Source organism: Stegastes partitus, unplaced genomic scaffold (assembly GCF_000690725.1).
Source record: "Stegastes partitus isolate 25-593 unplaced genomic scaffold, Stegastes_partitus-1.0.2 Scaffold3736, whole genome shotgun sequence".
Classification (NCBI taxonomy): Eukaryota; Metazoa; Chordata; class Actinopteri; family Pomacentridae; genus Stegastes; species Stegastes partitus.
The window spans coordinates 3,333-19,051 of record NW_007581467.1 but is presented as its reverse complement, the minus strand read 5'-3'; the positions used below and the strand labels follow the sequence as shown (position 1 = coordinate 19,051).

The window sequence follows — 15,719 nt, the reverse complement described above, 5'->3', positions numbered from 1 at the left end:
GTCAGGGGTATCAGCACGAGATTTGTGGGTCTCATTGAGACGAACATTTTGGTGTTGGTTTGATCTCTGTGCGACATTCCTACTGGGCGCTAGGGCCATTTTAGTGTGTTTTTCTGTAACTAGGTGGCGCTAGAGAGCCTTTTCTTGTTTTGTTTTTTTTCATTTTATCAAACTTTTTCGCTGATTCAGACGTGTGTGCCAATTTTGGTGAGTTTTTGAGCGTGTTTAGGGGGTCTAATTAAGGCAAACGCGTTGGTCAGGCAAATAAGAAGAAGAAAGAAAAAAACGCAGCAGGAACAATGCTGCTTGCTGCAGCAAGTAGGGGTCCTCGGACCCTAATAACAATCACTTTCTTCTCACTCCTTGGTCGTAGTCTTCTACACACCGGCGCACTTTCACATACCGACACAGCGCTAAACCTCTGGAAGCTCCTTCGAGCGAGGCGCTTTCAAAATAAAAGCTCAGAATTTGACGCCTGGTATAATTCAATAAACAAGAACATGACCTTAACAAATGCTCAAAAAATGAATGAGTAAACATAAAAACAACATGTCTATAGAAATATTACGTTCATACTAAAGGTCATTTAAACTTTGACATTTCTTTTCCATTTGGAGCCATGATGCAGTCAGTAGGTCCAAGACTGAGAAGGTTCTGCTGATCACAGGTCATTTTATGACAATGACAGTACGTGTGTTTTCACTTTTGTTGCACCGAGTTTCTACTTTAGGACTTGCATTTTAAATATAGTGTTCCTGCAATATTTCTTTTTGATTGCTTACAAGAAGAAATACTGTTCAACTGAGAAATAGTGCGTTTAAAAATCATTTTACACGTGATTTTGCTCAGAGGTGAACTCACTTCTGTTGTACAGTGTACCTGTTGGTTTTCACCACAAGGTGTCGCTGATGTTTAAACTAATATGGAATCTGGTCATAGTGTTGGTCGACACGGAAAGAGCTGCATGCAATAGTCTTCTCATATATATTACATAATTGTACTATTACTGTAAGGTTTTAAGTTTCAGGCTACAGTTTAAGAAAGCAATGATCTGTATGTTTTCCTCTTATCGGCTGGATCTTTGGCTGCTTGACTTATTTTCTGTAACTGAAGCTGTTCACAGCCTCACGGTGCTGAAGTCTTCTCAGCTCCTGGAGCAGTGCTGCTGAGTGCCTGCCCAGTGCACAGTCTGTCTGGAAAAAGCAAATATATTAAATTTGTACTGAAGCAATTGATAAATTTACTGACTAGAACATCTGATTAAAATATACAGTGGCACTAATATTAATATATATATATATATATATATATGCCCCAAAAAATCTATGGAGACTCAGAGGCGAATACTGAGTTTATAGTCATTTAAATCATGTTTGTGATGTTTATCTTCAGCTTTATAGTCCTATAGGCTGATCATGTGTTTTAATGTGTTTGGTTTTTGTATTTTTGTGTTGAGATCAACATCAGACAGATTTACCTCAAAAAAAAAAAATAATAATAATTTTTTATCAGCTCATGTGTGTCTCTAAATGTGAAACGTCACTTCTTTTTTTCCAGAACGCCAACGCCAAGAGCCACACACTGGATATTATAGGACTAAGAAAGACTCTTTTTTTTCTTTTTTCTTTTTCCCCATCCCCACTCTTGTAGTGCTCACCAGCTCTTATTGGTTGAAGTGATTGCTGCCACGGTTGGAAATTAACATAAAGGAGGCAAGTGGCGAAGGGATCCACTTGGGGGCAAGCTGGTGATGCGTCATAGCTCTTGGTGAAAAGGGGAGACAAAAAAAGGACTAAAATAGCGCCGAACCTGCGGGTTAATGTGCACCAATGGCCACGAAGTCACTCGTGGTCTCAGAGCAGAGCGCAAAAGTGCCACAGGTGATAGGAGGCATGAACACAGAGATAGGAGAGTTTGAGCGTCTTATGCGTTGCAAATAAGTGACAAAATCTCTCCAAACAAAACTTTGCCATGTGAGAACAGTGGCCGAAACCTCTGCAAGGTGCAGAAATTCTACGATTTCACCACGTCACTTCTCGGGAGATCATGAAACAGCATCGGATGCGGCTGAGCCGAGGACAAGCCGAGGGACCTGAAGAAAGCCATCTTCACCGATGAAGCAGCCAAGTTCCTCTGCGCCTCTCCCTTTACGCACAGGCGAGGTGAGGACGGAGAGCATTACATCAATGTAGAGAAAACACCAATGAGTCATCCGAGGTGTTGAGAGAACCGGCAGAAGACGGGAGAAGCACAACTACATTTTTTTTTGAATCGAAAAGTCACAAAAATTAAAGCACACCATGGATGGAGAAGGAGGACCCTCCGGGCTGGCCAAATCAGCCGCCGTCAAACTGTCCGAGATGGGCGAAAGAACCAAGCAGTTAGGCACCGCGATGAAGGATCCTCACCAGCAGAGACGGATCATATTGGTGATTGTCTGCGTGGCTCTCCTGCTGGACAATATGCTCTACATGGTAATCGTGCCAATTATTCCAGACTATCTTGCTGATCTGGAGAGTGAGCAGTCAGAGCACGTCCACGTAGTGATGCATCCCAACACTTCAGCCAACAGCACAAGCCAAGACAAAAGCAACAAGGACAATTTAGATGTCCAGATAGGAGTACTTTTTGCATCCAAAGCCATCCTCCAGCTCTTAGTGAACCCGCTGTCGGGAACTTTCATAGACCGGGTTGGATATGACATTCCACTTTTAATTGGACTGACGGTCATGTTCGTGTCCACCTGCATCTTTGCTTTCGGGGAGAACTATGCGACGCTCTTTGCCGCCAGAAGTTTGCAGGGTCTGGGCTCTGCTTTTGCGGACACCTCTGGAATCGCGATGATAGCAGACAAATACACGGAGGAGGCAGAGAGGAGCAGGGCGCTCGGCATCGCCCTGGCCTTCATCTCTTTCGGGAGTCTGGTGGCGCCTCCCTTCGGGGGCGTCCTGTACGAGTTTGCGGGTAAGCGGGTGCCCTTCATCGTGCTCGCCTGCATTTGCCTGGTGGACGGCTTAATGCTGCTCACCGTGATCAAGCCCTTCTCCAACAGGACTAGAGAGAACATGCCGGTCGGTACCCCCATATACAGACTCATGATTGACCCCTACATAGCTGTGGTGGCCGGGGCGCTCACGGTGTGCAACATCCCCCTTGCCTTTCTAGAGCCCACCATAGCCAACTGGATGGAGACCACCATGCACTCCTCTCAGTGGGAGATGGGACTCACCTGGCTCCCAGCTTTCTTCCCTCATGTCCTCGGCGTTTACATAACAGTTAAACTGGCAGCACAACATCCAAATCTGCAGTGGTTCTACGGAGCTGTAGGTATGGTTATCATAGGGGCCAGCTCCTGCACAGTCCCCGCATGCAAAACTTTTGGGCAGCTCATCGCCCCGTTGTGCGGCATTTGTTTTGGCATCGCACTGGTCGACACAGCTCTGCTGCCGACACTCGCGTTTTTAGTTGACGTGCGTCATGTTTCCGTGTACGGTAGTGTTTATGCTATAGCTGATATTTCCTACTCTGTCGCGTATGCTATGGGTCCTATAGTAGCCGGGCAGATAGTGCACAATCGCGGTTTTGTACAACTTAATCTGGGTATGGGTCTCGTCAATGTGCTTTACGCACCAGCCCTGCTGCTGCTGCGCAACGTGTGCCAAATGAAACCGTCCTACTCAGAGAGAGATAACCTGTTAGAGGAGGCTCCGCAGGGGCTGTACGACACTATCAAGATGGAGGAGAGGAGAGCTAAAAAGAAGGGCTACAGTTCGGCAGGGAATTGCCTGTCAGTAGATGAAAACGGGTTCGACCCGTTCAGAGCACAGCGGTCCTTGTCAGAGGAGTCGTCCGGTCCCGAGTACACTTAGAGCGGTCACACTCTGAACCGACCACCCGAAACATTCCCCTGGGGAGGCGTGTAAACGAGGCAGGCCGGTTATAATCTAGTGGTTTCAACTTTTATGTAAGTACCGATGTGCAATATAAACACCCAATCACCAAAATCATGATTGTGTGATCCGTTCTCCAAAGTTGATTTTTCTTTTTTCTTTTTGACTGTGGTTTCATTGTGTCGAACAAGTCTATGTAGCGTTTGTCATGGACGTATAACTGGAGTTTTGTGAGAGATTATCAGCTACTGTTGAATTTGTGTGTATTAATGAATATTATATATATAAAAAAGAAGATACAAATAGATAAATGTGCGTACAAGATTATATGGGACCAACTATAAGCAGCACATTTCCCCCCCTTACACAAAATAGCCTATATTTTTAGTCTGAGGAAACTTTTTTTACTTGCACATCAAAGGCCTCTTTGAGTTCTTTATTTGGTTGTTAAAAAATTCGTGAATGTTAATTTTGTAACTTGTGGGCCTGTTTGTTATTATTATTTTTATTTCCGATGTTTTTTTGGTGTTGAAATTAAATGTACCATAATAAATGGATTTTGTACATATGTGGATACATGCACAATGTAAATTGTTTAAAAAAGAAAAAAGAAACAGACATACGTGGACCTCTACAAAGTGCGTGTGTGTCGCGTGTTTGTGTGCGTGTGCGCGCGCGTGTGCGTATGAAACATTTTGTCAAGACGTAGCCAATGAAGTCAGTCTCCTTAAGATGAACAAATATGTATTCATTTAACAATTGTCGTTTTAATAAATCTCTGTTTGGATCTGTGTGACAGCCGTGATTTTTATTGTCATTTCAAACGAATGAAAACTGAGACAGGAGTCATTCTGAGTGAGACGTGAGAGAATAATTTAGAGGATGAAAGTGGTTCAGATTCCACAAGAAGAAAAGAAGTTGGAAAAAAAAACAATTCTAATTATGTAGAAAATATGAATAAAAAGTTTAATTCTGACTTTAGGTTTCCACAAACTGCGGCTCTCGGCGCGCAAAAAGGCGCACAGACAGAAGCGTTAGTCACAGTATGAACACCAGGACTGAACACGTTAGAAAATTAATCTAGAGCAGACAAACAGATTTATTTTCCTGACAGGTGGATCCCAAGTTGTGCAGAAAGCTGAGGACTTAAATCTAAACAATAAAAGCACCATAACTGTCACCTGTACCTCAGGGCCATCAACAGGACCTCTGAATGACAAACCCGAACTCCGACTCTCTCCTCTGGACTCACTTTTTTTTTTATATGTTAAAATTACTATCGGATGTGGGCGGGAGGGGGGGTGAAGCAAGCTGTCACATAATATGTTCCGCGAATAGATTTCGATGGGAGGAGTTTCTTGCCTCAAGGGGGTAGGTAAACGCAAACACCTTCAGCATCTTTTCCAAGGCGCGCTTTAATGTGGAGCCACAGCCTTATGGCGAGGCGTGGGAGCGGGGGAGCAGTCCGGCGCGTAAACGGAGCTTTACTCTAATATGGGTTCGCACGGCGTGGAAGTGGGAGGCGATCTGAACTTCCACGCATCCCTCTGACCTCCTGCATTCATCAGGTAAGACGGATGCTTTCTCTCTTTAAAAAAAAAAAAGTGCACATTTTAAAAGTTGTGAGCCCTTTTGGGAGGCACAATGAGGAACGCTATTCTTCTTAATTTACTTTAAAAGTTCACTTTGCTGTAAAAAAAACAAAGTTATTTTTTGTTAATTATTTTACTTGTTTTCAATCAAACAGATGTGCATCCAAATATTCTGGATTATCTACAATTTAAAACACTTTTCAGAATAAAACGCACCAAAAAAGAAACAAGTGCAAACATTTTCCTTTAGTTGGATAAAACTGTCATTTGTTTCATTGGAAAAAAAAAAAAAAAAAAATAGTGACAGAGAGATAAACTGAGTACTGGTTAGATGTGCATCTCTTTGCAGTGGTGAGCGATGAGGCGCAGCTGGAATTCAAGGGCAAGCAGGAAATTGCATTAGGCTGCAACAAAAATGATGAAGAATGGAAGCCTGCTGGCTCACTTTCAGACGCGCAGCTACATTTCTCAATAGGCCTAATTTTATTTACTGCTTCATGTTTTTCCCCCCCTCCCATTTACTGTCCTGCTTTTCCCTTTTAAAATGTCTAAACATGCTCCGTGCAGGGAAAGCTCAACTCAAACTGTCTCCAGAGGCTTTCCACATTATTTTCCCTCTGACCGGACTGGATTGCAAACATGCCCATCTTGGAGAAAGAGACGGCCAGAGACCAAGGCAGCCAAGTACGAACACATGTCACTGTTTTCTAATTTTTATTTTGTTATTAATATGATTCAAAAATGTCTTCTTTGCATCTACATTTTCACTTTTTCTGGGGGTATTTCCGAGTGCTGTCTCTGTCCGTGGTGCTGAAGTTGGCAGCTGTTGCTGGATTTCAGCACCACGGACAGCGCCAGATTCCTGCTTGGCCACTAGGGGCGAACATTTCACAGCAGGCCTCTCCTCTGTTCGTGGTATGAACCCAAATTCACGACACTGATATAGCACATTTCTCTTTTTATGCACTCATGGAAACAAAATCAACAGCCAGATTATAACATTGCAACTGTGTTTGCTGCAGGTTGATTGGTGCTTAATTGAAATTGGTTTTCCTGAGTCACAAAAATCCTCCCAGTTCCATTAACGTAGTAGCCACAGCTTTTTTTTCCTTTTTTTTTTTTTTTTTTTTACACAATGGCACTGCACTTATCAATATTAACGTCTTGGCTTACCAACAGGATCCAGAATGCAAATGATCAAACATCAGACAGAAAAGATAATCAATTTGCATTTTCCATCCTTAAAGAAACAATGCCCGCGAGGCCGGGGCATTTATTTTCAAATAGGCCTCAAAGCATTGGAGATGAATTATTAACTGGGGCTCTAATGATAAAAGCATAAAGAAAACATGTGAGGGAATTAGTCCTTTAACTAATGAATCAGAGACATTCACACACTGAACAGCTGCTGTCCTTCCGCTGTTACTTGTATTTGTGCCAATCTGGTGCTTTTTTTTTTTCCAGGTGCTGCCCAAGGTCCCTGTTCCCCCGCTGAAGCAGACCCTCGACACGTACCTGAAGTGCGTCCAGCACCTGGTGAAGGAGGAGCAGTTCAAGAAAACAAAGGCCATCGTGGAGAAGTTCGGCGCTCCTGGAGGCGTCGGAGAGGTTCTCCAGAAGAAGCTTGTAGAGAGGAGGGACAAGACGACCAACTGGGTAAACGTTCGGATCTTAAAATGACACCGCTGCTCCTTGTTGTAGGTGCATGAGCTGGAAAAAAAAGACAAGAAAAAGAACACATTCCACTCAGTTTTCCTTTTGTATCAATAAAGAGCTTTGGTTTTTATGTCTTTTTTTGTTTTTCTCCTTTTGTAGATCACTCTTATTCCATCATTTTTCTGTATGCATGTGCTACTAAGTGAACTTAACCTTCTACAGTATTTATAATCAGCTTTGTGTTGTTCTTTAACTGATAAGGCATCAAATTGTCTGAAAATGAAAGCTGCCTCTGGTTTACTGTTTATACCAAATTCCAAAAAATAATACATAAAACATTCATAAAAGAGATGAAAAAAACAAAAGAAGTCCAGCACTTGGAGATGAAGATTTATCTGAGCCTTTGCTTGTCCTGTTTTGCTTCAGTCTCCCCTCCTGCGTTTGGGTGATCGGTCGGTTCACAGTGAAATCTATCACACTCCCACTCTCACAGCAGCAGACTCTCAGACTCTCCCTCTCATCTGGCAGTGACACACTATTATGCTTTTTTTTTTTTTTTCTTCTTTACTCCATCGCCCACAGGTCTCAACTCTGAAAGTAATAACTTGAGTCCAATGTGCTCAACAAAGCCACATGTCTCACACGCTGTCCCCGTGTTCACGTCCAGGTGTACGACTACTGGCTGGAGGACATGTACCTGAACAACAGGTTGGCGCTGCCCGTCAACTCCAGTCCCGTCATGGTGTTTCCCAAGCAGACGTTCAGGGATCAGAAGGATGTCCTCAGGTACGTGCTGGGTTTTTGGTTCTGCTGTTGTTCAGACTGTACAAGTTTATCTTCCCTCCTTCGTTGGCAGAGAAAGATCCTGACAAAGGAGAGAGAAACTGCTGCAGCACATAAACAGCATCGTGTAGGTCAATGACAAGAGCGATTCGTCGGAAGAGCTAATCTGAGGCAACATGTAAGATGATATGAAAATAAATATCTGCAACACAACATGCAAATACTTCCAGTATCACCTCTGGCAGCAGAAAGTATTTGGTTTGATTATCTTAACAGAATACAAGGAAATAACCACATTCACTTTGTGGAAGCAGCTTCAATAGACCAGAATAGAATAAATTATTTTTCTTTTTCAGTCAATCTGCCAGTTCAGTGACTTTCTTGGGTGACAGAATGGTTGATTTGTGCAAAAAAAAAAAAAGTCAGAAAATAGAAAACATCTTACGCTAGATTCCCGTAATCTAAACCAACAACATTAAATTCCTTGTCAAAGAGTTTATTTTGATGTAAGACAAAAGAAATCACATTTTGTTGAGTTAGGTAAGCTGGAATCCTTAAAATATTGGCTTTAAAATCAACATAAATTATCAGTTAGCTTAGCTTGACATCCTCGTTCCTCACAGTTGCTGTTATGCTGCTTGGGAAGTTTGTAAAACGTAGAAAATCTGTACCTCAGACAGAAAGTAGAAGCTGCCTTTGTAATGCAACAAAGTGCAAAAACAAAAAGTCACTTCACAAGTCACACAACATTAAAGTACAGCAGGTTCTGAGTTACAAATTACTCCAGAAAGTCAATTCAATCCTTCCTCTCAATTAGTGACAACATTGGTCAAACAGTAAAGATCAAACTTGAGGAAACTGCAGCTTGTACACAGCTCTCTATCTGCTGACAGGGTTTACGTTCTCCTCAGCAGGCTCAGATTAAGATCTGAACTACAGTCATGGAAAGAATCTCTGCCCATTATTAAATGAGCCGTGGCCCACCAGACATCGCACCGGTCCGTCCAGCCCTGTAACTCAACATTAGCTTTTGTCAGCTCGCGCCGCACTAACTGAATATTTCCAGAGCACCCCGAGCAGCTGGTAATCTACTGACACGGCCGCTCATTAGATTGGGAGTGACAGGGCCAAGCTCTCCACAGAGGCTGCTAGTCAGGCCTCATTTAGGGGTGTGGTGCGCCGTGGCTGCCTCCTTTGTATTGATCTGGCTTTGAACGTAATAACACCGAGACAAACGACGTACAGCATAAGACCTGACACGCCACTGTGTTTTCCCTCTTTGCCCACACCGCCCACTCACACACACACAGGCCGACTCTCTCTCTCTCTCTCACAGATAAACACACACAGCTCGCTCACTGTATCCGAGTAATTTGCCGTAATGTGATTACTGCTGGTCCCTTTGAGAGATGAGCCTTATATCTAATTATAATCACCGGCCAGTCGGCTGAGCATGTTCTCCAACAAACTCTCTGGTTCTTTTCTAAATTTCAATCTTCTTTTAGATTCGCTGCCCGTCTCATCAGAGGAGTGCTGGAGTATAAGGCCCTGGTTGACACGTAAGTTAATGGATTACCTGCCGCCCTGCGATCTCAGAGGATTTGAGATTAAAATTATGGCACGATAATGAGCCGTGAGAGTCCTCAGAAGTAATCTGATGTGTGTAATAACGACTCTCAGGCGAGCGCTGCCAGTGGAATTCACTCGAGGCCAGCTAGCCGGGACTCCTCAGTGCATGGAGCAGTACTACCGCCTCTTCACCTCCTACCGCTACCCGGGCCTGAAGACAGACACGCTGAACGTCCACATGAACGCAGCCTCCTCAGCGCCGGAGCACATGATCGTGGCGTGCAAGAACCAGGTCAGGACACTGGCCCTTTGAGAAGACATTTCACACTCCGTCACACTTCTCCTGTCTATCTGAGAGAGAAATATAAGCACATGTAAGGATGCTGGAATAAGACATTCTATTTTATCAATAGATGCTGAAAGCTGCTCTCTCGTGGAGATGCCTTGAAAGTGGAAAGCTATTCTAAACATCTAAACTGCCTTCAAAACAATATTACAATTAAGAGTGGTGGGTTTGAATATCATGCATTACAAATGACAGGAACGTTTATATCCACTCAGCATCTTCCATCCTGTTGATCAGTCCTGAACACAAAGTTTTGTGTCCATTAACTTACTGGCTTGCTTGCCTAACATTGAATATATAAGCAGTTACATGGCAAAAAAAATAGTGAAACAGAGTCACAAAATAAAAATTCAGTCTGAAAACACGGTGCCTGTATGAAGCTGCCCAGTGTAACGCTATCTAGTGATGTCCATTTGAATATTTAAACTGAGCAGGATATCAAATCAGATCTGACAGACCAGGAAGTACTAAACAGAACAGACCCAGTCTAACGAATATAAATGTACCTTATCTCACTTTCTGAGCTCTGTAGTGACACTCAGCAGCACGATCTGAGAAAGTTTTCAATCACGCCTCGTGCATTTCAACTTGGATATTTTCTATTCATAAGAAATGTTTTGAAGAAATATGGGTATAGTCTGATCAAGGCTAGAACCATATACATCTGAGGTTCATCTACACACACACATGCAAAATCTACAAGCTTGGTGTTAAACTGATCCACAGATATTGCAAACTTTTATTTTGTTCTCAGATCTTCAGCCTACCTATAAATCTGTAGTCTGCTCCAACCACCATCTCATTTCCTCCTCAGAACATCTCCGTCCTAACAGATAATCTTCACAAATGCGTAGAGCCCATCCGGCTAACATCTGCAGGAGCTCTCACCTGGAAATGGTTTGGGGAGCTATCAATCTGCGGCGCATAAGGGCCCGTCCCTATGGAGAAGTTAACTTAATTACTGCTGATTAAATCTGCCACTTTGTCTGAGAGCTTCCTCGAGTCGCATGTTTGACTGATCGCAGTCGAGGAGCCACTTTGGAGGTGGAAACCGGCTATTTTTAGTCCCTGCCATTATTACTAATGTCTTTATTACCTCAACTGGTCAAATGCTGCACAACAGGAAGCACAGGCTGAGCTATACGGAGCTATCAGTGGGCAAGGACGCACTTTAAACCCAGCATTTCCTGCATCATGTGTCTTTCAGGTGATGCTGTACAATATGTGAGAACAATCATTTGTTTTTTTTTCACTAGTTTTTCGTGTTGGATGTCGTCGCAAACAGCAAGCAGCTCAGTGAGACGGAGATCTTATCCCAGCTGGAGAAAATCACGAAAATGTCCGAAAACGCTGAAGAGAGACTCCCTCCGTTTGGCATCCTGACATCTGACGGGAGGACGGAATGGGCACAGGCTCGAGATGCACTAACAAAAGGTCTCAGCACGACGGCCTTTCTGGTTTTTAAATCACTCCCAGATGAGTAAATCCAACACATGGCTGACTGCTCTTCCTCCTCCATGCAGATCAAACCAACAGGGACTCTCTGGCGCTGATCGAGAGCTGTACATGTGTGGTGTGTCTGGATGAGCCCAGCGGCCTGGAGCCCAGCGACACCAACAGGGCCCTGCTGATGCTGCACGGTGGCGGCCGTGACAAGAACGGTGCAAACCGCTGGTACGACAAATCAATGCAGGTACGGGTGTATCCCAAGCTCTTCAATCCTCTGTTTAATGTTTTCACAATTATTAAAACCACCTTCTCTCAGTTTGTGGTAGGAATGGACGGGATATGTGGAGTGGTGTGTGAGCATTCGCCGTTCGAGGGAATAGTTCTGGTTCAGTGCTCTGAATTCTTGATGAAGTATATGTAAGTTAGCTCCCTCCATCATCTCAGTGAATGCTGCTGAAGCCAGCCATGTAGGAAACACAAGTGTTTTTGTTCTGAACAGAACAGGAAGTCCCTCCGAGACGGTTAAGTCCTCCACCTTCAGAGAACTTCCCCCTCCAAGAAGGCTGCTGTGGAAATGCAACCCCAACATCCAAGGAAACCTGTCAGCATCTGGAGACAGACTCCAGAGGCAAGGCCAACACAAACACAGTTTCACACGACCAGTTTTACGAATAATTACAAATATTTCTGGAGAAACCAACATCTTTCCTGTTTTCTCCTTCAGGCTGGTGAACAATCTCGACATGGACGTGTTCAAATTCAAAGTTTATGGGAAAGAATTTATCAAGAAGCAGAAGATGAGTCCAGACGCCTTCATACAAGTCGCTTTACAGCTCGCATTCTACAAGTAAACTTTATTTTATACGTAAATCTTTAAATTAATTCAAAATGCATTGCTGTTAATTTACCTTTTCAAATCCTGTCTGTGGCTCAGATGCAGTGGGAGGCTCGTCCCCACGTACGAGAGCGCCTCCATTCGGCGTTTCCAAGAAGGTCGGGTAGACAACATCCGCTCAGCCACCGCCGAGGCCCTGGCCTTTGTCAAGTCGATGACAGACGAGAGGGTAACTTACACCGTGAGTCATTTTTCTCACTTTCCCTCCAAATTACTAACTCCCACATCACTGTGCATCGCGGCTGCCTAAATGAAACAGGTGTGACTGGCCACCTCGGCACGCCAAAGTCAGTCTGCCAGTCCAAACAGATGATCTCCCTGCAGACTCAGTGGATGCATGAAGAACGGCTGGCTGCACCGCTGTCTGATGAGTGACTAAACTCAAAATGTTTTTACTTTTTCCGACAGGATTCAGAAAAAATGAAACGACTGAGGGATGCAATTAATGCCCAGACGAATTATACAATCGCAGTAAGTGTTTTAAGCCATTTTGAAATATATATTAATATCACAGGTAGGGTTTATTTGTGCAAACTGTCCTCAGATGTGATATAAGGGACCAATTAATGAATTTTAGAGGTGCTGCTTAGCCTCAATGCTAAGCTCAGCTAATCATCTCAGGTATCTCTAATGCACAGATTTTCTCAGCTAACTGGAAAACATGTAGAGGCTTTTTTTTTTTTTTTTTTAAAAAGTTCATTTCATCTCCCCTCATGCAGCAGCAGCTGAGTTTAGCTTTAGCACCGATCCTGGATATCAAGTCAGACTTTAAGGAACAGGGTTGTTGTTGTTCAACTGCAAAGTATTTCAGTGAACGATTTATTTTAAACGTAGGAAAGTTACAGAACGAGGACTGGGTAAAGTCTCCACTGAGCCAAAGCATGTCTTTCAGGCTATTACAGGAATGGCAATAGACAATCACCTCCTCGGGCTCCTGAGGGTCGCAAAGGACCTCAACATGGAGAAGCCAGAGATCTTCTGTGATGAGACGTATCTGGCCAGTAACCAGTTCATCCTCTCAACCAGTCAGGTAACATGTAGTCCTAATCTATTTAACCTTAAAACACTTTATTTTTTTAAAGTATTGCTTTAAATTCGGCGTCCATGCTTGACACTGGACGTATGTACAACCCATCGAGCTACATTTTCTTGCTGATGAAACACAGGAATTAATCCATAAAGAAAAAAAACAGACAGATTGATGTTCCCGTGCTTTTCTTTTACCTAACCGTGAATTACATAAAGATGGAGCTTGTCTTTAAAGTCCACGCTGACCGTCCCGTTCTTCTAACGTACTTCTGGAGAAAAGACAACCAGCGAATTGGTCGCCAACCTGACATCCAACCTGCAGATGCTGCGTTTTCTGCAAATTTAACACATTTAGCGCTCAAGTTGAGCTGCTTTGTTCATCTGTACAGTCAGTGGAGAAACAGCTAAGGGAGAGGCTTCTGGAAAAGACTCGCCAAAGTCAACTGTAATCATTTTTAAAAGAGACTGAGACTGCAAAAGTGCAACCACAACACGGCAACAGCAGTTTTCAAAATGCACGGAGCTAATTAAAGACATTTAGCTTATGCTGGTGTTTCTGCCTGAGGTCCAGTGTTTGCTGTCGTAGTTGTTGTTTCTTAGAGCAGCGATGATGTGAAGATGATGAAGAAATTCTCCCCTCGACCATCTTGTGGTTATATAAAAAGGTTTACTGAAACAAGTATAGCATCTCAGACATCATGGTTTACCTGCGAGAGGAGTCGAAGCCGATAAGAATCAACCATCAGACCAGCTTTAACCACCGGCTTTTATAGGGGAACAGTGGGACAACTCTCCTTCAGCGACCTCTAACCTGGTCACTCTGGTCTTCAAGGTCCATAAATACCAAACCAGGTGTAACCTTTTACCTGGGGACCACTTCAAAGCCCACGATGTGGACTACCAGACACCACATAGACCTGCCACAAGACCCTGCCAGAATCTACTGTCCTCAGTAGCTTCACTGACAGACTTCAACCCTGCACTTAGAATAATTCAGGCAGCCGCACACTTTACGCAGCATGCCGCACATTAACAGCAGCTCAGAGTTGTTGTTGTCTGACTGAGGTTTAGGTGTGACTCTCCGCTTTGGTTGCACTTCTACATTTCTGGAAGCAAAGCAAAGAGCATCAGGTGTCTGCACGATGCTGCAACTTCAGTGTTATTAAAGTTTAAGCAATATTCTGTGGTTTGTGTTTTACTACTGTCTGGTGTCAGTGAAGTGATTCAACCAACAGCGTTTTAATAATAACCTTTCTGCTAAAACAGTCACCTACAGAAACTAAACTTCACATTTTATAGTGCTGCCAGCTGCAACAACTCATCTACTAGGACACTGGAGGAAAAAAAATCTGGTGGTTTATTTGGCACTTGAGCTCCGGGAACCTGTATTTTTTTGGCGGTTTATAAACAAAATAAATAAAATCATCAAAATATAGCAACAACTGTTAGTTGTAGTCCATATCTGACAGCTCTCTAAGCCCGGCTGTGCATTCTCATCTCCAGGTTCCCACCACAGTGGAGATGTTCTGCTGCTACGGCCCGGTGGTGGCCAACGGCTACGGCGCCTGCTACAACCCGCAGTCGGACCACATCGTGTTCTGCGTGTCCAGCTTCTGGGAGAACACGGAGACGAGCTCGGTGGTTTTCGTCAAAGCCCTGAACGAGGGCCTGCTGGAAATCAGGGACCTGTGCAATAGAAGCGGCGCTGCAGCCACCAAGCCGGCTGGGAGCAGCCAAGGGGCCGGGCAGCCTCACAAATCAGGGAAGTGAGCCATACTGGGAGAGCACTGGGCGGCTCCACTCAGCACCCTTAGACTTAGACCTTAGCTCTAGACTCAGTAGCTGAGACGCGTTCGTGTGTCTTTGTGCAATAGTGTTTCCTTCACAACAAAATACGAAGCCTTAAAGTTCTCATGTGACTATATATATAGTATATAAATGTAAAAAAAGAATATGAATGAAAACTGTGTGTGGACGATAGAATGATTTCGGGTCCAACGCCGACCCCGCTTGACTTAGGAAGCTGAAGCCATTTTGTAGCACTGACCTGAGGGTCGACTCCTCAGTCAGAGAGTGATTCAACTGAATGATCCTCATGTGTATGTAGAGTAGCAGTGTTCTTATACGTGACAGAATATATCCAAGTGACTTAGAACAATCGTGACATCCTGTTAATGTGACCCTGCCGACCTCACGTCATGTGTGCCATCATGTTGTGCCGCAAAACCCTTTTAAATGTTTTTATTCTTCTATCGACGCCAAACGGCCGTGAAAAAAGTTTGTGCATACATGAAGGCACTTTATTTATTTATTTATCTATACAGAGATGTGAAAAAAAAATAGCTATAAGCTGAGAAATGGTTATAATTTATGTGCGTAAAGAGAGAAACGTGAGTCGTGCTGTATGTGTGTGTTCTTTATCATAGCAATAGATGTGATGAACGGTGCAGCTCTGTAAGCAAGGTCCAGTCCAGTGGTGACCGAGGCAACCCACTGTGTCCATGTGTATA

The 15,719-nt window shown here is 43.8% G+C and overlaps 2 protein-coding genes across 2 annotated transcripts; both read left to right on the top strand.

The window, feature by feature from the left end:
* The first annotated feature begins 2,300 nt into the window (after positions 1-2,300).
* On the top strand, positions 2,301-4,295 carry LOC103376252 (probable vesicular acetylcholine transporter-B). Its single transcript, XM_008306631.1, has one exon. It carries the CDS (start codon positions 2,301-2,303, stop codon positions 3,867-3,869), a length of 1,569 nt encoding a protein of 522 aa, XP_008304853.1. The 3' UTR covers positions 3,870-4,295.
* Positions 4,296-6,095: 1,800 nt separating this feature from the next.
* Positions 6,096-14,979, top strand: LOC103376251 (choline O-acetyltransferase-like). The gene is made up of 14 exons (XM_008306630.1): positions 6,096-6,166; positions 6,947-7,138; positions 7,806-7,924; positions 9,427-9,480; positions 9,602-9,782; positions 11,093-11,270; positions 11,360-11,529; positions 11,602-11,702; positions 11,785-11,913; positions 12,010-12,132; positions 12,220-12,361; positions 12,589-12,651; positions 13,073-13,210; positions 14,713-14,979. Exons 1-14 carry the CDS (start codon positions 6,122-6,124, stop codon positions 14,977-14,979), a joined length of 1,902 nt encoding a protein of 633 aa, XP_008304852.1. The 5' UTR covers positions 6,096-6,121.
* The last annotated feature ends 740 nt before the right edge of the window (positions 14,980-15,719 follow it).